At 34.2% G+C, this 22494-nt stretch overlaps 1 protein-coding gene and 1 long non-coding RNA gene across 3 annotated transcripts in view; one reads left to right on the top strand and one right to left on the bottom strand.

Annotated features, from left to right (window-relative positions):
- Positions 1 to 22494, top strand: part of LOC100061763 (pregnancy zone protein) — a 53558-nt gene that overhangs the window by 18745 nt on the left and 12319 nt on the right. The window contains exons 10-18 of one of the 2 annotated variants that reach the window (XM_070270988.1): positions 1552 to 1661; positions 3158 to 3319; positions 3968 to 4195; positions 5675 to 5738; positions 12032 to 12174; positions 15399 to 15548; positions 17485 to 17649; positions 19292 to 19391; positions 21960 to 22104. In XM_070270988.1, coding sequence (XP_070127089.1) covers positions 1552 to 1661; positions 3158 to 3319; positions 3968 to 4195; positions 5675 to 5738; positions 12032 to 12174; positions 15399 to 15548; positions 17485 to 17649; positions 19292 to 19391; positions 21960 to 22104 — 1267 coding nt within the window. Of the gene's footprint in view, positions 1 to 1551; positions 1662 to 3157; positions 3320 to 3967; positions 4196 to 5674; positions 5739 to 12031; positions 12175 to 15398; positions 15549 to 17484; positions 17650 to 19291; positions 19392 to 21956; positions 22105 to 22494 lie in introns of both variants that reach the window. The other variant, XM_014740693.3, reaches the window with a different exon arrangement.
- LOC138924773 (uncharacterized) lies at positions 17199 to 22329 on the bottom strand. The gene is made up of 3 exons (XR_011439984.1): positions 21929 to 22329; positions 20433 to 20503; positions 17199 to 17662 (listed from the first exon to the last, which is right to left on the bottom strand). It is a non-coding gene; the product is annotated as an uncharacterized lncRNA (long non-coding RNA).

Raw genomic sequence — 22494 nt, 5'->3', positions numbered from 1 at the left:
ATCAAACTTCCATTCCATGTAAAACACTTTACAGTTCCTGGGAACTATGAAAATTACACAGTCCCTGCCCTCAAGGTATTAAAAATCTAAAAATATTGTACATATGTACATGTATATATGTGTATGTAGATATGTATAACCATAATAAAATTTCTGTAAGAAATATAAAAACTAAGGGCCAGATGAGTATGAAGAAAGATAATTAATTCTAATATAGAGCCAAAGAAAGCTTTATAAAGTAGCATTTAAGCCAATTTGTATAAAATGGATAATATTTTAAGATACAGTGATGGACTGGGAAAGCATGATAAGTATAGAACAAATGTGTTCAATCTCAGAAGAATCTGAAAATGTAGGGTGATGTGAAGGTGTATAGAAAAGTAAATCATATACTAAAATGGTTAGACTTTATTATGAAGTATTGGATATTTTCAGATATTGGAGGAGAATCACCTAAATAAATTGATCTTTTTAAAAGGTAATTCTACTAGACATGAAGAGGATAGGCTAGGTGAAAAAGTGTTACAATATGATACATCAGAATATTATTCAAAGATGCCTCCAAAGATTTCAACTCTGGGACCCGAGAAAAGGAAATACCATTAACCAAAACAAAGAGTAGATGAGAAGGAACTATGGTGATGAGAATGGGTCAAAGTTGATTCATTCAGCGGATAATTTAAAAGGGAAGCCATAGCAAAATCCGGACCAGAAATGTAAATTTTGAGCCATCGCCATTATGTCTACCTCTTCCTAAAAGTAAATGCAATTATTCTGAAAGTGAGCTCATTTAGCCTTGTTAGATTGAGGCTAGAGATGGACAAGGAGGGGTCCAAGGACAGAAACATTTACATTAAGGAGATGGTATCAAATAAGTCAGCGTAGTAAAATTGGAAGTCAGAGACATGAGGGAAATTTAAAAGGTAAATTTCTTCAAAGCCACTGGAAGGGTTTTGGTGGTACTTATATATGAAGTACTTCTGAGAGTTTGTTTTTATGAAGTCTGAGATGAGAATACTATATTGGGAACAAATAAAGGATATTTTAGACTTTGATAGAGTGGTGTTTTAGATGATGAAGACAAAATACAGATTATACTTCATTGAATGGAAAAGCAACAGGTGTTGGCTACACTCCGGATAGGCCATGCAATGAAGAAAGAGGTCTTGCTGGAGAAGTAGCTTGTGATAGAAATTTAAGCATATTTTAGGCCAATATGAATAATCATTGTATGCAGAAAGTTGTAGGGAGAGAACAGGGATGTGAGAGACAGAAACAAAGATGGAACAAGATCACAGAGATGAGAAGAACTTACTAAGAACATAGGTGGAACAAGCAGAGAAATTAGGGAATTAATAGCAATAATTTTTTATATTGAAAGTGAAACTAATGTCAAATTGCTTGTACCTTCTAAGTGCGAGAAATTTTGGAAAGAATAAGAGAAGAGATTTTGGATGGTATTTTGTTACGATGGAGTGAAGCCATTATGATGAGGTGGAGGTAGAAGGTGAGTTGAATACATAGAACAGTTCAACTTCACTTCTTTTTCAGGATTGGAATTAACTGGGCATGGATCATGTGAAATCACAAATACCTTAAGCAAACTGAAATTTATAAAAGTGGATTCACACTACAGATGTGGGCTCCCTTTCTTTGGGCAGGTAAAATATCTTTTCAATATAAGTGTAAATTGGGGGATGTGGCTTTTAAGAAAATGAGTTTTTGTATCACAAAACCAAAATTTATTATAAAATGAATATTTATTTAAAGTAAGAAAATAAATTATAGCAAATTAAACACTTAAAAAGTAAACACCATCACAATATCCAGAAAAATAAAGCATACTTTTATTAACTTTCTAAATCACATCTATAATACATTTTTCCTGTGTAGCTTGACTGTATACTCTGTGATTGCCTCTTTATAGACAATGATTTTGTAATATTGCTTTCCATAGAAAGAATTGCAAGATACTCTTTCACCTAGATAACTGAATGTTCTTATTTTTGATAGTTTAAAAAAGTTTTTTTTCAGCTTTAAGGCTCAGTATTGGTAATAATATTGGTAAGTTTTAGGACTGATATCCAATTTAGTAAATATCAATTTTCTTTCATATGAGATGCAAGATTTCTAGGCATTTTAAATTTTCTTTTGTAGTAACTCATCTTTGAATTGAAAGTTTATAGGCAATTTCCTTATTTTTAGCAGCATATTGTAAATTTTATATTTTCTTAATTTATTCCACTATTTCATTTCAAATTGGCAAGAAATTAATAAATGTATATACAAGATTGGGCAAGATCATTTAAGGTTGAGAGAAGAGCATAAGACAACTGAAGACTTGAAGGATAAGTATGACTTGGCCAGAAATTTAAGAAGTGTGGAAAAATGGCCAAGGCTCTAGATGTGAAACAGTTTTCAAAAACAAAGAATTAAGAGAGAGTCAGTAGGGCTGGCTGAGAAAGAAAGTATAACTGTATGACTGAATAGTTGTAGGTAAGCTGGAACAGATCTTGAAGAACCTTTTAGGATATGTTCAGAATTTGTAGTTGAGAAGTTACTGCAGGTTTTAAGAAGGGTAACATGATCAGATAATCTCAGGTTGTGGAGAGACCAGTTTGAAGCAAGGATAAAGCAGAAAGAGGGTAGATTGCATAAGACTAAATAGAAAGCTATTGGAAACCAAATGGGAGAAAAATATTGTGGTTTTAACTGGGCTGGTAGCAGTGGATTTGGAGAGAAGTAAATAGGAAAGAAATATGTTTAACAGGGGAAGAGATAGCACTTGGCAATGGGTTAGATATAGCCATGAAAGAGAGAAAATGATGAAAAAAGGCCCTCATTATTCTTGCATAAACTAACGGATGGATAGAAGCACCATTTATTGAGATAGATAACACTAGAGATAAAGAAAATTTCGGAAGGTAACACCATGAGTCCACTTTTGGATATTCTTACTTGAATGTTCATAAGGTATCCAGGTAGAAATGTCAAAAAGAAAAGTCAGTTTAGAGCCCAGAAAACAAGTCTTATTTTCAGATTCTAAGATCTTCAGTAAGTGACAGTGGCCAAGAGGTCAAGAGGTGAACACAACGAAGAGTGGAAGATGTTATTGTTATATGACACTTGAAATCAGCTATCACTTTCATGTTTCTAGATTCTTCTAGTGGATGAGAAGGATAAGCCAATCCCCAATGAAACTATAGTTGTTGCTGTGGATTTAAATAGATACCGTTCCAGCTATACGACTAATGAGCATGGTTTGGTGGACATTTCCATTGATACCACCAACTTCACATCTTCTTTCATTACAGTTACAGTAAGTAGAAAGGAGCATCTGGGACTAAAAATATAAAGATCACTGGGGCCACATAATTTAAGAATATATGGGCCATGTAATTTAAGGATGTATATAAGGAGAAGGATATAAGGATGTAAGGATAACAGAAAAGGTGATAAACAGTAAAACAGAAATTAAGCAATGTGGAGACCTAAATTATAAGAAATAAAAAATTCTCTGTCATAAAACTTTTACGTTAGGTAGACTCTGTTTACAAGATGATTTAGTTTCAGGAGATATTTATTAGGTTACCTTTATGTTCCCTTGAAAAGTTCAATATTTTTATAATTTTATTACAAATTAGATTTTACTTGGCTTCTTTGGTGTACCACTATTTTTATTTTGTACTGAATATTCAGGTATCCTTACACAATTTACAGCCATAAGGATTTTAAGAAAAAGGAATTGATCTTGATTGTGAGTGAGTGATACCTACTAAATCAATATAACATAATCTTAAACTTAACAGAAAGTCATTCACAGATTATGCTTTATTTGGGAAAGTAGCCTATAATGGAACCAAGTAAGCATGGTTCATATAAAATCTTCGATAAATGACAGAAAGTGACCAATATATATGAGATGTCTTAATAACAATATATTTAAGATATTTATTCCTTCCATTAGGTCACTTACAAAGAGAATAACCAATGTTTTGATCACTGGTGGCTTTCAGAATTTCATACACAAGCACAGCACACTGCAAAGCGTATTTTCTCCCCAAGCAAGAGTTATGTTCGCCTTGAACCTGTTGCTGGCACTATGACTTGTGGGCAAACCCAGGAGATACGGGCACACTACATTCTGAATGGGCAGATTCTGCAGGATGAAAAAGACTTAACCTTCTATTATTTGGTAAGAACAAAAGCCACTGTAGCTCTTTCTAATTATGTAAACTCCCAAAAGATTGAGTTCCTATCTAAGTAGTGCCTTTTATAAGATATCAATATAACTTTTTTTTGTTTTTGTGCTTGAAGAGAAGCTGCTTCTTAACAAATTATTAATGCTTTAATTTCTTATTTATGCCCTGGTCTCCACTGAAACTTTTGTTTTTCTCTGTTTTTCTAATGGAAAATTATTGAGTGAGAGAGAAAGAACCTATGACAAATGCCTTCTTAGTCAAAGGAATTGTTTTTCTTAAAACTCAGTAGATAAATAAGCAAAGGATAAAAATCAAGAACTTATTTAAGGAGAAAGAAAAATTATAAACAATCTTCTGGGAAAATGCTCAATTTTGACATTAATTGGAGAAATAAACATTGAAACAATGAAGTAGCATTTTACATCTATAGTGGTTCTAAATAACTGCAGGGAAAAAGTACATTGAAAGGCATTTAATAAATTGGTATGATACTTATAAGGCCAATATATCTATTTATGTCCCTAAATTAAAAATATTCAAAGCTGATAGTTACCCAAGTAAGTCATTTTAAGAAGAGAAATTTATGTGTAGGAAATTCTGTAGAGGAACATTAATTATAAATAATATTTTTAAAAATTCCATGAAGAAATAAAAAAATTAACAGTAAGTTAGAATCTTAGCTTTACTGCTTCTCTGTTACATGACTTTGGATAATTTACCTAATCTCATTTGTAAAGAGAAATATCAGTCATCTCACCTGAATCCTGGAGGTAGAATTTACACATACTTCATAGGGTTATTGTGCAAATTAAAATCTTGAAACCAAATTATTTAGTTGAGTGCCTGGCATATAGAGTCTGTTGATATATTTAGTTTTTCAAAAACAGAAGCAATAATAGAGAGTACTTACATATATTTTATATCTGCTTTCACTATATATTGCTTTGCATATAATGATGCTTAAAATATTTGTTGAAAGAATATGTAAATTTGAAATATTAATATTAAAAATAAATAGTAAATAATAAGTAAAATAATTTCTTTTATTTAAAATTCATAAGTAAACATATAGGAAAAAATTGGAAGAGTAATTTAGTGATCAAAAATAGCTTCTCGTGGGGGGAACTCCATGGCCTAGTGGTTAAGTTCAGTGCACTCCACCTCGGTGGCTTAGGGTCAGTTCTTGGGCATGGACCTACATCATTTGTCAGCAGTCATGCTGTGGCGGCAACCCACATATAAAATAGAGGAAGACTGGCATAGAAATTAGGTCAGGGATGATCATCTTCAAGCAAAAAGAGTAAGATTGGCAACAGATGTGAGCTCAGGTGAATCTTCCTCAGCAAAATAAATAAATAAATAAATAAATAACTTCTGGATTCTAGTAGTGAGATTATTGTTTATTGATATATTATAAATGTGTTTGTTTAACCCTTTAAAATAATAATTAATATATTTCCTTCTGTTTTCAGATCCAAGCAAGAGGAAGCATCTCTCAATCAGGAATCCACGTGTTGTCCATTAAACAAGGAGATAGTAAGTACTTTCAGAATTCCTATTTTTTCTCTCATATTGTTAAATCCTGAACATTTCAGAAAGACAGTTATTTTCACCAAGAGGAAATGGTCACCAACCTTCTTCCACCAAACAAAAATGAGGAAGCTGATAAAAAAGGATGGCATACCAGGTTTATTTTAGTCCATTTAGGATTTGTTTCTTCTTTTTATAGCATTTCTATGTTTTAAATTTTATTCCTAAAATAAAATATATTCATTTTATAACTAAATATTTTTAAAATGCAGAAAATAATTGAAAATTCTGAAGATCACCAGAGAAAAATTTTACTGTGCATATTTTTCTATTAGTTACTTGTTGCTGCTGGAATAGATTATCACACGCTTTCTGGCTTAAAACCACACAAATTTATTATCTTACAGTTCTGTAGGTCAGAGGTCTCTCTAGGCTAATATTAAGGTGTCAGCAGAACTACATTCCTTCTGGAGCTCTAGGGGATTTTCTGTTTCCTTGCCTTTTCCAGCTTCTAAAGATATCCTTCATTCCTTGTTTATGGCCCCTTCTTCTATCTTCAATGTCAGCAACACACCATCTTCAAATCTCTCTCTTACATTCCGGTCTCCCTCTTTTAAAAATCATTGTGATTACATTGGGCCCACTTGGATAACCCAGGATAGTCTTCCCATCTCAAGTTGCTTGACTTAATCATATATGCAAAGTCCCTCTTGCTATAGAAAGTAACATTTTCACAAGTTTTTGAGATTAAGACTTGGATATATTTGAGGGTCATTATTCTGCCTACCATAGACTTCCCTCTGGCCCCAAAGATTTGCATCCACTGACATGCAAAATTCATTCACCCCCTCTCAATGTCCCTAAAGGCCTCAATCCATTACAGCATTAAGTCCAAAATTTCATATAAGTCTCATCAACTCAAAAGTCTCAAACATCATTATCTAAATCATTTAAATTAGGTGTTGATAAGGCCCTGAGTATAATCCATTCTAGGTTGAAAAGAATTATCAGTCCTAAGAAATTTTAAAATGCAGCTGGCAAACAATATTAGATTTCAGGGCCTGGGAATAATCCTCTTTGGTTCAAGTCTCTCCCCTCTGAGCTAAAGGCTCCAGTCTCAGAATCATCCTTTCTTTCTCATGAAGGATAACATGTGTCTTCAGCTGAGCAGTTTATCAGCTTGCTTCTTCTCTGTAGAATTTAATGAGTCCAATATAATCTTTTCATTTTATACTCTCTCTGTCTGTTTTGATCCAAGCTGACAGTGTTTCCACTGATATAAATTTCTCAAGAAGCTTATAGGTCTCCCATGTGTCAGGGGGACTCCATTAAACAGGAAGCTTCTCCACAAAATTTTCTTGAATAATTCCATCTCCCTTTTCAGTTTTTGCTGAGATCACTCAGGGGATCTATGAGTCATACACTTAATCTCTTGAAAGAGCTTTTCTGTGACTAAATATTCTGATCTCTTGATTTTTCTGAGATATTATCAAAAAGTTGTCCAGTCGCACTGCCTTTTTCTCTAGAGCACAGTTTTCTGACAATGAATGTCTTAATGTTAGGGCTTTTTGCAATCTAGATAAACTGAGAGGTTCCCAAATTATCAAGTCTTCGTTCCTTTTAGGTCTACAATTCTTCCCTCAATTTAACTCTTCTCTTTCACATTTTACAATAAGCAGCAAGAAAAAATCAGGCTGAATATTTAACACTTTACTTGGAAAACTCATCAGCTACACATCCAAGATCACCGTCCACAAGATCTACTTTCCACATAACTGCAAGACACAATCCAGCTAAGCTTTCTGCCACTATGTGACAAGAATCTCCTTTGCTTCAGTTTCCCATAACATATTTCTAACTTCCCTTTGAGCCCTCACCAGCAATGTCTTTAATGGCCATATTTCTACCATCAGGCTGTTTATAACAAGTTAGAGATTCTCTGAGATGATACATGTTTTCTCTACCATCCTTCTCACTTTATTTTGAGTCCTCTCTAGCACAGATTTTAGCATCCATATTTCTACTAAAAATCTATTTAAAGTAATCTAAGCCTTTTCCCTCAAAATTCTTCCATGTTTTTCCTGTTACCCAATTCCAACGCTACTTCCACACTTTTAGGTATTTGTTACACTAACATCCCACTTTCAGGTACCAAAATCTGTAGTTTTCCAGTCATTTTTCCAGGAATTCTTTTCAAAATAATTTCGTAATTTATTTGACAATGTTTTGCAGCCAGCTTTTTATCAAATTTCCAATACTTAAAAATACTTTCTTTATGCTTTTAAACATCCCTTTACAACAAAATTTTATTTACTACAAAATGTTTCATCAATTCTAAACCGTAAGATTTGTCACCAGTTTCCGTTTTGGGACATCTAGATTAAATTATGACTAACTATGATAAAATCATTATTTTATTCCTTAAATAGATTTTAGTCCATGCCTTCTTTGGAGTTATTTTTCTTCCTCTATTTCTATATCTTATTCTTTTTAGTAGCTTTATTCTGCATCTATGATGATCTTTTTTCCTTTGTAGTTTGGTAATATAGTGAATTACATTGACTGAGTTTTAGTGTTAAACTCACCTTGCATTCCTGGAATAAAAGCACACTTGATTATGATGTATTATCCTTTTATATATTGTTGGATTCAATTTATTAAAATTTTGTTAATAATTTATATATGTTTATGAAGGGCATTGGTCTATAGTTTTATTTTTTTCTTTGTCTGGTTTTGGTATTAGGTTAAAGTTGGTCTAATGAATTAATTAAATATTCCTTCCTCTTCAATTTTCTCAGAGAATTCATTTATGTAGGGTTTTTTTCCCCTTAAATATTTGGTAGAATTCATCAGTACAGACATCTGGGCATGGAATTTTCTCTATGAGAAGGTTTTAGTTACAAATTAATTTTCTTTACTAGATAAAGTGCAGTTTAGATTAGCAATTACTTCTTGAGTGAGCTTTGATAGTGTGTGGCATTCCATGACTTTGTTTCTCTAAATTTTCTACTTTATTAACATAAAATAGTCCATAATATTCCCTTTTACCTTTTTTTTGAGGAAGATTAGCCATGAGCTGACATCTGCTGCCAATCTTCCTTTTCTTTCTTTCTTTCTTTCTTTTTTTTTTTTTTTTTTTGAGGAAGACTGGCCCTGAACTAACATCTGTGCCCATCTTCCTCTACTTTATATGTGGGACGCCTGCCACAGCATAGCTTGCCAAGTGGTACCATGTCTGCACCCAGGATCTGAACCAGCAAACCCCGGACCACCAAAGCATAACATGTGAACTTAACCCCTGTGCCACCAGGCCAGCACCCCCTTTTACTTTTTTAATGTCTGTGATATCCATAGTGATAGTACTGCTTTCATTCAAGATACTGATAATCTGTGTCTTTTCTCTTTATTTCCTGATCAATCTTTCTAGAGTTTTATCAATTGTATTGATCTTCTCAGCAACTGGCTTTTGGTTGAATTTATTTTCTCATTGTTTTTCTACTTTTACATCATTGATATCCACTGATTTTTGTCACTTATTCAGCTTTCTTTGCATCTAATATACACTTTCCAAGTTTCTTCATGTGGAAGCTGAGGTCACTGATTGAGCCTTTTTCTTTCCTAATATAAGTGTTTAGTGCTATGCATTTCTCTCTAAATATTTCTTTAGCTGCACCCTACAAATATTTACATGTGATATTTTCATTTGCATTCAGGTCAAAATATTTTCAAATTTCTCTTTTGCTTTCTACTTTGGACTGTGGGTAATTCATAAGTATGTTATTTAGTTTCTAAGTATTGGGACACTCTTCAGAATTTTTTTTGCTTTTCATGTCTAATTTAATGCCATTATGATTGTATCACTGTTTTAAATTTATTAAGACATATTTTGTGGCAAAAAAATATGGTCTATCTTGGAAAATGTTAGAATTTGTATTCTTCTACTCTTAAGTGAAGTGTTCTCTACATGTCACTTAGTTCAAGTTGCTTCATAGCATTTCTATATCTTAAATCACACTTTCCTTCTGAATTTCCTTGAATCATAAATATCTATTGATTTCTGTAATCCCAGGAAGAATAATTAACTCTTCAAGAAGAGGGTCAATTAAAAAATATAAGTACATTTGGTCTGTTTATTATGTGTCCCCAGGCTAAATCTCATAAGTAGCTTCCTTTTTTCCTGTTCATTTGAAAAGTTATAGGCTATGATTTTACTAAAGCAATTTTCATTAACAAGACATATTTAGAAAGACCAAAAAGCCTATTAACCCAAGGTAAGTCAATATATCCAGCCAAAAACAAAGACTATGTATTCTAAAGATTGGAAAGTGTTTGTCTTTTATCATTTTTTATAGTAGTTCCTGGTACAAAGTGGGTACACAATAAATATTTTTAAATTAATTCATAAATGAAGGATTTACAATTTATGACAGCTAAACTTTGAAAAAGTTTACCCATCAGAACTATATTTGAAGACAGTATATCTTCCTGTCTTTATATATCTCTGTAACTGGAGTTTTGGATAAAAGCATTAATAAAACATGGTCCACGCCCTCAAGATATTATATTTTTAGTGCTCTTCTGCTCTTCTCTTTGAACAAATCCCATCCTTTCTTAAAAATCTGAATAGAAGAACTTAGAGATCATTAGTCCAGAGTCTTTATTTTGCAAGTGGAAAAATTGGTAGGCAGAAAAATATCTCATCTTGCTCAAGATAAACTACTGTGCCAAGAAGAGCCTCTTCTCAGTCTATTTCTCTAGTTGCCCTTTATCTCTTTTTATTTAAACAGTTCAACACAACATGAAGCAAGCATTCCACCTTACGAGGCTTTAGAATCTTCCAAACAAAACCTGATTTGCAATTAGTCACCTAACTCAGTTACAACTTTTCTTTTAAATAGTCACATAAATGTTGTTTAAATATACCTTTATAATTAATCATGAATTTTAGTTTGTATTCAAAGTCTTAATAAATTTATTTGTAATTCTTTGAATTTTAGATTAGCCTCTTATGAAATTTCTTCTAACTCTACTTTTAGATGAAAGTGTCTTTTTTTTCTAGTCACTTTTCAATCAGCATGAGATTACCAAGGCCATGATAAAGATGCGATGTCTACCACTCTGGAACCATGCTCAACATAGCTTCTTCTTAAGTCTAAAAAATCTCATAGGTATATAAAATCTATCTTACTAAATGCTTTTTATTGCTTAAAGAAAATTGAATACATTCATTCAAATATGGAACATTCACTCTAAATTTCCATTTAATCATTGGTTTTTATGCCTCATAAGGCAAATTCTTCAAAATTAGTCCCTGTAATAGTGTCTAAGACCTATAGGATTGAGTACCTAGAGAGGTGGAGTGAGGAAAAGGAAGTGTCTCTCTCTTTAAGAAAAAATATAGTTCATTTTATTTGATAATAACTAAGGTAAATGGTTGTTTTTCCATTTGTCTTTGATTTCTAGAAAACTTAATGCTAAATTTAGCATTCTAATGTATAACCATTTTGTTACAGTTTCTTAATGAAATTAATTCCTGCCTATGTTTAACCCTGCTCCAGAAATCCACCTTCTAATAGTTTTAGAATTATCATTTCAAATTTATTTTGACCCTGCTGTTTTTGTGTATTTTCACCACAAGCTGCCCTCAAATCTTCTATAGATACAGCAAGGTTACAGTTTTTAAAGAGTTTTATGTTAGAAAAATCAAACTTAGAACATTTATGAGAAAATTAAGCAGGTACGTTACATAAGCACTAAGTGATTCACACTGAAAACAAACACTAAGGCAAGTACATGGAGTTCTTTTACAAAAATCAGAGGCACACCTTGTTTCTTATGTGACTATTTGTACCTGTATCTATGCTCTACTGTAAATGGTCTGAAGGTAAAGACTGTGCTGCATTATTTGAATTGTCCTCATACATATGACACGATTTGTGCTGATTTAGATAGATCATAGATCACAGATAAAGATAATTAAAGATGTCTAGAAGTTCTTCTCTTTTGATTCTTTCTTCTTAAATCTTTTTTTAAAGTTTAAAAATGGAGACATGCACTAAATATTTTTCCTATTTAAGCAGAGGAAATGAACTATTTAACCTACATCTTTAAGGAAAAATGTCACTAGTTCAGCATATATCTATTGAACACTACCACAAGCATGGTGATTTAAATGCAAGTCTTTTCTTCAGTATGCTCCAAATGAGAATAAGTTAAATAATTTGAGAACCTCTTCTTTATAAAATTGAGAACTGTTCCCTCTTCCTAATCTATTATCTTCAACTTTCTTTATTTTCCAGTGAAAGGGGTATTTTCCTTCTCCTTTCAAGTGAAATCAGACAATGCTCCTAGTGCTCAGTTGCTTGTTTATACTATTTTACCTAATGGAGAAATTGTTGCAGATACTGGGACACTTGAGATTGAAAACTGTTTTGCCAATAAGGTGGGTGTTTTGCTTAAGCCCAGTTCTTTTATTCATCTCCCTTTTTGAAACATGGAAAATAAGGAGGTTATGCACATTAAAAGCCAGCCCTGGTGGTCTGGTCATTAAGATTCAGAGCTCAGGGAACCACACCACAATCTGTCGGTTGTCATATTGTGGCAGCTGTGTGTTGCTATGATACTGAAAGTTATGCCACTGGTATTTCAAATACCAGCAAAGTCACCTACAGTGGACAAGTTAAAGTGGAGCTTCCAGCCTAGACAGACTAGGAAGAAGGACCTGGCCACCCACTTCTGAAAAAAATTGGGCATGAAAACTCTATGACTAACAGCACAGCATTGTCTGATAATAGTGCCAGAAGATGAGAAGATAGAATGAAAAGACCAGTCAGGGTTTCACTCTGCTATACATAGGGTTGCTAAGAGTCCTAATCAACTCAATGAGTCCTAATCGACTCATTGGCACTAATAACAAATGTACACTAAAAGAGTGCCATGTGGTGCTCCTAAAACTTTCCTCCAAAGACCTCTAATGGCAGAGATTGATGCCATACCCTGAGTGGTCTAGTGGAGTAGTTCAAAGCAGGTGGCCATAAGCAAGGTGGTTTAAGTCTTGTTTTATCTTAAAATTCTTGCGGAATTCAAAATCTATTTCATTATAAAACTTTAATAGTTTTAATTTTGAAATGTTTTGTTTCCAAAATTTTCTATTGAAAATGCTGCTTCAAAGGAATGTGTCAATTTTGTCCCATAATATTCCTCTGACACACCTCCATGTACTACTGTGGAAATTAGTAACTAGTGACTTTAAATTCTGTTTGATAATACAGAACAAGGGTATGTGTGTACTCCATTATGAGAAACATAGCCTCGGCACTCTAGTAATGATTATAGCATAAAATCTAACATATTTGCAAATGAGATCTTCTTATATTTCCAAAGAATAAAGCTGTAATAAGAAGCCTACTGAAATATAAATAAGACTGTCCCAACAGAATTTGGTGCTGTAATCTTAACACTAACAATCAGATAGGATCCGCTGACTTCAGATATCTTTTTAAAAATATACCTAGAAGGACTCTTTACCTTGGATTTTATGGAGATTAAAACAATATGCATTTATAGCAAGTGAACATTTCCGCAATGAGAACCATATTTAGATTATTCTTTTTTAATATACAATGATATAAGAAAAATACACAGTGGATTCTGACAAAAATTGTCAACTCCATCTTACTAAAGAATGCTATTAAACCTGGACAGGGGTCCAAGAGTATAGTTCCTGTTCTGTTTGGATGTTCTGTACGTTTCCTATGAACCTAAAAGAGATTCCCACTTTGAGCTTCAATGCCCTTATTGGTAATCACAGGTAGTTAGTTGTTTGTTAAACCTTTGAATGGCCATGTTATGCCACAGCTTTCAGCACACTCTACTCCTTCCAGCAGTGGTCTCTCTCTGGTGCAAAACATATGACAACTCCTGTGTCACACCTGGAAACTGCTACACAGAAGCAAAAGTCCATGGACATTGTATTCAATCATTTCATATCAAATACCTTTTAGCATCATTGATCAGAAGCAGAGATAAGCAATGAAAAACTAAGCAATATAGTAATGAAGATTTATGCAGTACTTAGAGGAAAGTTGACTATTTTTTATTTACCGCAAAAAGTTAGAAAGGAGAGCTATTAAAGTTAAAAATTAAGGACCCTAGAAGTTAGACATCCTGACAGGATGCTGAGTAAACAGAGTCAGGTGTGGGCTGGGAAGGTGAGGAAGGATCCAGGTCAGTTTGACACGTGTGTTCCTTCAAACCAATATCCTTTAAATATGTTTTGCAGTCTTTATTGGGACAGAGAAAAACTGTTTTTTATTCACTACATATACTTTTTTACTTTAAAAATAAAGGATTTAGTATAGACATTAAATACTATGTAACAGTTTAAACTATCTGTCATTCTCAACTGGATATAATTATTCATTGAGGATAATAGTGATTAACATAGATAGGTACAGACTCTCAAAATACACTTTACAGTTCTTTTTTGGTTCTCATATCAGCAAAATATTTTACATTTGCTAACATATCCATTTCTTGGTTACTAAATATTTTCAGTTGATTATAATCTCAAATAACTCACTTGTTCATTTGATATGGATATTAACAAACAAATTTTAATGAATTTAAATTTCCTAAAATTAATAACATGTTTAAAGTAGAATTCTCCATAAGCAGTTTTCATAATATATTGAACTATAGAGATGAATACTACTCCATCTTGAGGATAAACCAATTAATTATTTATTTTTCGTGTATGTCTCATGATACATGAATCCAAACTGTTCCATTAATTCAGTAGACCACATAGAAGGATTATCATACTTAAACTCAGCAATCCAAGTCAAATATTATTTAACTAAATGTACTGAAATTTCACTCCAATCCAAATCAGCTTGCAGTTCAAGAACCTAGACAGCTACCTGATGCTGCTAGAGTAAGTAAATTCTAAATTATTTTATTTTATATTTCAATATGAAATAAAACTCAGGTTCTACTCAAAAAATCTTCACATAAACATGAGGAACCAATAGATTTACTTACCAATGAATTTCTACTGTTCAAAGCAGAATCAAATCTCTGAAAATATTACACACAAATTTTTTGTTATTTCGTAGTTCTTATTCTTTATTCACATTTTTCTAATTTTCTCAACTCAGGATGCATATTAGATGTTTAATTTTGTAAGAGACTCAATAAATCCCTGATCCTGATAAATTCTACACTGCTTTAGAATGTCAAGTGATTAAGACTGCCAACTGGAGGAGACTTCAACTGGCTGGTCTCAGAGGTGGAGTGTGATTTTTCACAGCACCAGGCAAACTACACACATTCATCACAAAAACACTGCACTGCATGGAAATAGGTCAGCTACAGCAAGGTGTATATCATTCTCAGGCAGGATTCTATTTCAATGTGACCAAAACCAATTTATATTTCACCAGTTATATAAGGAGTGGGAAACCTGAGTTAACAAGAACCAGATTTCCAGTTTATTCCAGAGATGGTTAACTGGTAGTCCCTAGGCAGATTCACCTCTTAATCCTGCTCTAAAGTGGATGAAGAGAAAGGAAGTGTAGAAAGGACTAGTCTTAGCCTGGAGTAGAAGAGAATGTTGAGATTGTAATAATTAGAAAATTTTCTGCTATAATCATATCCTCTTTACAGGTAAACTTGAGCTTCTCCTCAGCCCGGAACCTGCCAGCCTCGAACACCACACTGAAGGTCACAGCCACTCCTCACTCCCTGTGTGCCCTCCGTGCAGTAGACCAGAGTGTACTGCTCATGAAGCCTGAAGCCGAGCTGTCACCTCAATCAGTGAGTCCCATTTCAGTCTTGGCTATCAGAAAATGCACACACGATAAGACCATTTTGGGAAGCTGGAGGTTATAATCAGAAAAGAAAAGTTCTTCAGAGTGTCAGGTCTAATGTAGTAAGTTATATATGAGTTAGAATTCAATTCAGTTCCACAAAGACATTGCACAAAGTGCTTTATATGTATCATCTCATTTCATTCTTTGTTAAAGTATTTTCTTAGAGAGGGAGCAGGCTTGCTCCCCACTGCATTCCCCTGTGCCTAGCATACTACTTTATGTATCAAACATGGTCAACACAGTTTTAGTGAATGCATAAATGAATAATAATTCTTTAAGGCAGATATTATTACCTTAACTTTGTGAATGAAGAAAACACAGCTAAAATAGATTAAGCAACTATAGAAAGATCAAGCCAAAAATATATTTTAAAGGTGGAATTTGAACCAACTTTCATCCAATGACACTTCTAACACACTCCATTTCACGTAAGTGAAATGCCAGTCTTTAAGCTTTCCCTAAAATCCAAGCACTCACTCACTAGTTTTAAGTACGAACGAAAGAGAGTATCCATTCAAGCTTGTCTTTTAAAGATGTCCCTTATAATGAAGCACTTTCAAAAAGGGCCTAGAGGTTACGGCCTTCATGGTCCACTTATTTATTTAACAAGGTCTTGCTGCATCTTGACTACAGGAAGAATCATGCTCTGGGAATAGGCGTTCTAATGGTGGACAATCAGATGTGGTCTTTGACCATTTTAGACTTATAGTCTTGTAAGATATTAAAACAAACAACCAACAAAAACATAGAAATATAATAGTTCTAAGTTTTGATTAATATAACAAAAGGAATAAACAGATAAAGAATAAAAGAGTAGAACAATTTCTCATATATGGTTAAGGATGTTTTCCTAGATTGTCAGATAATGGAGGGGCAGAGACAGGCATTACAAAGAATGAAAGCAGCATGCCTGAAGGTCTTGAGGTCAGAATGAGTCTGGAATGTTCTAAAAGGGAAAAAGTAATGTCCTAATACGTAGGGGTGTGAGAAGAGAATGATCGAGGCTGTAGGTGGAATGGAAAGTAAGAAGATCACGACGAGCTCTGCTAAGGCTTGGAGTGGAGTTTGAAGTGGACAGTAAATGCAACGGTAAATCACCGAGGAGTTTTAAGCAGGAGGGCAACAAGACAGATTTATCTGTTAAGAAGATCCTGTTTGCTGCTTGGAGTATGAGAGCAGGAATGAAAGAATGGAAACAGTTAGGAGGTTGTTGGGTTAGCTTAGAAAAGAGATGACAGCAATCAGATTAGGAGGTCCTCATGGAGTCCAGTGTATGGCTAATGGCCTGAACACTATATGACTGAGCAAGGGGCCTTACCCTAGGCTCTGGGCAAAAACTGAACTGCAGTTGATTTATTTCTAGGTTGCTCCTGCATCTAGCTTTTTCTCAAGCTAAACGTGGTCCTAAATTAGTAGACTAAAAAAGAAAAAGAAAAAAACTTGGTAACAATCATATAAAATGGGAAAAGGAAATGGATCAAGTATTTACAGAGGTTATTTCTGGGTGACAGGTTTATGAGCGGTTCTTATTCTCTCATTACTCTTCTCTGTACTGTCCAAATTTTCTGCTTCCTTTTAAAAGCAGACATTTCGCTGGAAGACTTGGGTTTTATTCTTACTCAATCAAAACGGGCTCTGAGACCTCGATCAACCAATTTGATTTCTCTATATATTAATTTCTTTTGTACAACAAGAGGATTAGGATCCATAACCTTTAATATTTCCCCATGATTCTGTGTGTTCTTTTTTATAATGTTGGCATGGAGTGTTAAATGTACACCATGATCTTTTAAATCTCGGATTGAACACTTGAAATTAAAAAAAAAAAAAAAAAAGCAGCAACAAACAAGAGTTTCTCCTTTGTTCTCTTGATTTTGCAGGTCTATAATTTGCTGCCAGAGAAGAATCTCTTTAGTGTTAGCTACAGAGGTCCTGCGAATGAAGATGGTCAAAAATGCATCCATGCAGAAGACATAACTCACAACGGAATCATTTACACACCAAAGCAGATCCTGGACGATGACGATGTTTACAGTATCTTTGAGGCAAGTCTTCTTCCTAAAAACATAGCTCAAATTGATTTCCAAGTCTTTGTTAAAGGAGAGAACAAATGAACTTCTAAGCTGTGGAATCTGATCCTGCTCCACCCCCCAAAACAAAGCTATGACTAATAGAAAAATATTGAAACCTTGGAAGCACAGAGAGCTTTGTATACACATAGCTTTTCATTCATGAATTTCTCCAGCACTTTAAATAGCAAGAGGTGTATGTTTAGAGCCTACAGCCTCAACCAAGTTGATCCCAAAGCTGGTTACCACCGTCATATTCTCCTCTCAGTGATTCTCAAAGGTTCTAATATGTGAGAAAAACAAAACATTTTCCATAGTGCCTCTGACACCCTTGGAAAGGTGAGTAGCTATTGGCAGCCATTACCTCAGTCATTTGCCCAATAAGCGCATGATGAATGAGTAAATGACTGAATATACAAAGTACAATACTTCAGCCATCACCTTTAGTGCAGTAAAATTTCAGGGAAACTGAAAGTAGCCTTTCATGAAGAAAAGATTTTACAAAACTTGGGGTAGAAATGTTAGCATGCTCTAGGTGTATTAGCTAAAATGTATACCTTTAGGATTAACTATCTCTAGGCAGATTATGAAAGGAGAGTTTATCCAGGTTGTGCAATTAAATTTTATCACTGCCAAAAAGGACTGAAAACTCTCATTAACCTTAAGGAATACATACCATTCTTCTGAGAGAGGTCTGCAGGTTGCTGAGAGCAATTTAAACCTCCCCCTTCTGGAGCCTCCAGAATCATAAATCAGTTTGCAGTGGGGGGTAGAAAGAGGACTCTTTAGGTTTATTAGCTAATGGTTTAATCTTTAACACTTATTTCTAACTTCTTTCTCCGTATTCCATATCACTACCACCACTGAGAGCTGTGCCTCCCACAGGGTCCCATGTACTCTGAGATAGAACAGCAAGTAGCGTTTAACTGTGAGTTATATTGAAGAGAGAGAAAGTTGGGAACAGGTGGGCTCTAGGAGTCAGGCTACTGTGGGCATCAGCATGTGTGCACGGATGCAGAGATGCAAGATAGTCAAAAGAAAGTGAGAAAGAAAAGAGGAAAGGGTAACTCACAAAAGGGGTGAATTGAACATAGATATTCAGGGAAAGTCATATTTTCCAACAAAACATAAGCAAGGCAAAGTTTACTAAGACTATGAAGAAAAATCTCCAATATGCAACCTTACAATTTCAAATAAAAAGAAATTTTAAAAAATTACTCTCTGCAATAAAGCCATGAGGAGTACGTGTGTGTGTGTGTGTGTATATATATATATATATATGTTATATTTGCTTTCTATGGGGAAAGGAAGGGAAGAAAAACTTCCAAGGCTAAAATACTCAGTTTCTAGAATGCAAAAGATAATTAAAGAGGCATCAGCGTACAGCAGACAAAATTCAGGAATAGGAATCAGAAGTGTGTTCTAATCCCAACTTTCATTCACTAACTGGGTGAACTGGGCTTTTATAAAATAGCTCTCTTCTCTATTGTGGGTAATTTTGATGATGATCCTGTGAGCTATGTGTACAATAATAGCAAAAGTATAATACAAAGGTACGAAGATATTTCAGTCTCAAGATTGGATTGGCAATATGCTTTAATAATTAATTTTCTTCCAGTCTGTAGGATTAAATATTTTTACCAACTCAAAAATCCACAAGCCACGTTTTTGTCAGCTGCCTCATGGATATCCAGCAATGCCTATGCCCTACCTAGGAGGTAAGGGTGAGATTTATTTGTCTGCTAGAATAATAGACGAAAAATTGATGTTTCACTGGGTTGGGTTGGGATAAATAGCTATTTTTCTAAGTACTGAATGTTGTGACACTGCAGCAACTTCTTGGTAAATTTTCTTCAAATGCCATTTTTCCCCCGAAAAATAGTATTTTTAAAGCAGTTGTTTTTTTCTTTCCCTCTGAAATCAAAATCAACTACTTTTTTGTCATAGCCTTCAACAGTCTTACCACTTCAAATCCTCCTTACCCACTATGGATTCAAAACATAAATTAGTCAGGGTAAGATAGATAATATTGCAGTAACAAATAAGCCCCCACGTCTCAGTGACTAAGCATATAACAGATTATTTTTTTGCTCACACAAAAACTGCTTGTGAGGCCGGTAGCTGTCCAGAACAGCTCCCTACCCATCAGTGAGTCAGAGATATCCATTCTGCTTTCATCTTGTGACTCCCCATCTCCAAGCAGTCTTTCAAGATTACTGCCATCGGGAAGAAGGAGTAGGTTTGTACGTGACTTTTACGGCCAGCAGTGAAAATGGCACATCTCAGGTCTGTCCTAACTGCAAGGGAGGCTGAGAAATGTGAAGGATCATATGAATATTGTCTTTGTCGTATTCTTTATCTGGGAATCAAAATGATTTTGACATACTGAACAAAATAGGATGATTCAGCTTTTGGTAGATATGTTACTGGCCTCTGTGTGTTTCAAGTATACCTGGAAGTGAGGAAAAGTTGAAAAGATTCTGAGTCTTCTTTGCTACTGCTATCAGGCCTCCAGAATTTTCTCTCTGCATGCTGGAAGTCTGCTAATTCTGCTCTTTAAAAAGAAATGTGGTGGTGGAAAGCATTCTTTAAAAATAAAATAAACATATTTTAATACGGTAGAAATTATAAGACAAATAAAGTTCTAGTCGAAAACAGAGAGGGGAATAAGAATATTCTCTCAACAGAAACAAAATTCTGTAGAGTGAAAAAGAGCACTGTGCTAAGAGCAAAGAGACATGTTCTCATCATGCTCCTACCTGGTATGACATATGTGACTTTGAAAATTCTCAGACTCATTTAACCTTTTGGAGGCTCAGTTTCTTCATATCTAAAGACAGAATGACAACACCAAGGTCACTGAGGTGTTGTGAACATAAAATGGAAAAATATAATTATGAAAATATATTATGCCATGCAATAGCATATTTTTTGTTTCACAAAACCTGAAAAGCACTATTACTTTATTTTCAGATCTCTGTTAATACCAAATGTATATTTTTTCCAGTCCTAAGAGAAAATATGTTGATGGAATGATCCAGAAAACTTGGAAGCAGAGTATCATCATTACATTTCTCTCCCAAACATTCTGTAAAACTCTTTACAGATTTTGCATTTGATGTGTGTCCCCTATCCTTTCTTTACTTTTCATTTTCAGTTATGCCTTAGTCCTGTCTCTCATTATTTCACAACCAAATTACTTAAAAACCACCCTAATTGACCTTCCTTGCCGCCAATTTTCTCCACTTCTGTCTATTTTATATACTATGAAAGGCATATCACCCTTCAACATTGCTTTTATCATGCCACTTATTTCTCATACATCGTTACTACTTCCAGAATTCATAGAATCGTTGTACTTAAGGTTTTAAAAGAGCATGTCCAATTCTATTATTTTATATCCATCATTTATATATTCTTATGCATTTATGCATATTATCTTTACATATCTTCTGATCTCTGGAGTATCACTTTTTTTAATCAAGTTAACTCCTACCTTAACAGATCTAGTTTATTTGTCCTAATATTCATGTTGTTATATTATATAATTACACTTACTATTTACTCAACTATGTTAAACACACCCCCAAAATAGACATTCTACTCCAGAAGGGTAAGTTTTTCAATAACCCTTTGGAGCAATCCTTCTGACCTCTGTGTGCATACTTGTATAGTCACTTCCTTGGAATGCTTTCCCCATTCTCCGCAGTTTCTCATCCTTCTTCATCAGCTTAAGTTCTACTTTGGTAAAGTCTTTTCTGGCTAATCTAAAGTTCATTTTCTGTCCTTTATTGAGTCTGCTATTTATAACACATACTTTACTATATCCTATTGTTTATGTCTCCCCATCTCATTCACTGCTAAATAAAAAAATCATTCCTGAAATCCTCTTGCTGTAGCCCCCATCCATTCCTCTTGTCTGATTCTTGCTGCAAATGGAGAACACATGAGCATTATTTCAGTGAAAAACAATATTTGGTGTATTGAATTACCATTGATTTTTCTCTTCACTAGTTGAATTATCAGCTTAGAGAGAGCTACATTTGTTTTCATTTCTAGAGGAAAATACATCTACTTCTAGGCTATTTTAAGAAGCAACAGGATTAGCTTTCCTATAGGACAAATAGATAAGTGAGCAAAGTAGCAAGCTGGTAGGTTAAGCTGTTCCAATAATAAACTTTCCCTGAGCAAATGACCTTGTTCTACTTGAGAAACTAGGCAACTATAGGAAATTAATGATAAAAGTTAGGTTCACCTTGGGCCCTGGTGCTGTCTGTCCACAGCAGTTCCACAAGGCTTAGCTCTAGCAAGTGGCGCTGCAGGAGCAGTTTATCCAACGATGATGAGAGAAGAGTTTCCAGCCACGGAAGTGAAAGGGACTGTTCGGAAGTATTTCCCTGAGACCTGGATCTGGGACTTGGTGCCACTCGAGTAAGTTGCGTGTTGCCTAGAATTTAGTTTCGGAGAAGATTTGAATCCTCCTCTGTGATTCTGGTATCATCCTTGGTTCCTATTCCTTTCAGTTCTGCTCCACTCCTTTCTAGTAAATATTTGGGTTCATAGCTCATTTTTCTCACAGCTGAACATTGTAAATTTTTTTTCTGATTTGGTCCTGAGATACCTAAAATAATAGAGAGCAGAAAGCTACTCTTGCCCCTAAAAAGAAAAGAACAACTTTCAGAGACCTCACTAGGACTGTCAAACCTTATATCAAAATTCACATGAATACGCTAGGTTAGTAAGTTATCATGTTCTGGGATCAGCTATAGTGCGTGCTAACAATGGAGATTCATTCACTTTCCTCCTCTTTTTCCCTTCTCT

Source organism: Equus caballus, chromosome 6 (assembly GCF_041296265.1).
Source record: "Equus caballus isolate H_3958 breed thoroughbred chromosome 6, TB-T2T, whole genome shotgun sequence".
Classification (NCBI taxonomy): domain Eukaryota; kingdom Metazoa; phylum Chordata; class Mammalia; order Perissodactyla; family Equidae; genus Equus; species Equus caballus.
The sequence above is the reverse complement of the archived record's forward strand: the minus strand, read 5'-3'. Positions and strand labels throughout refer to the sequence as shown.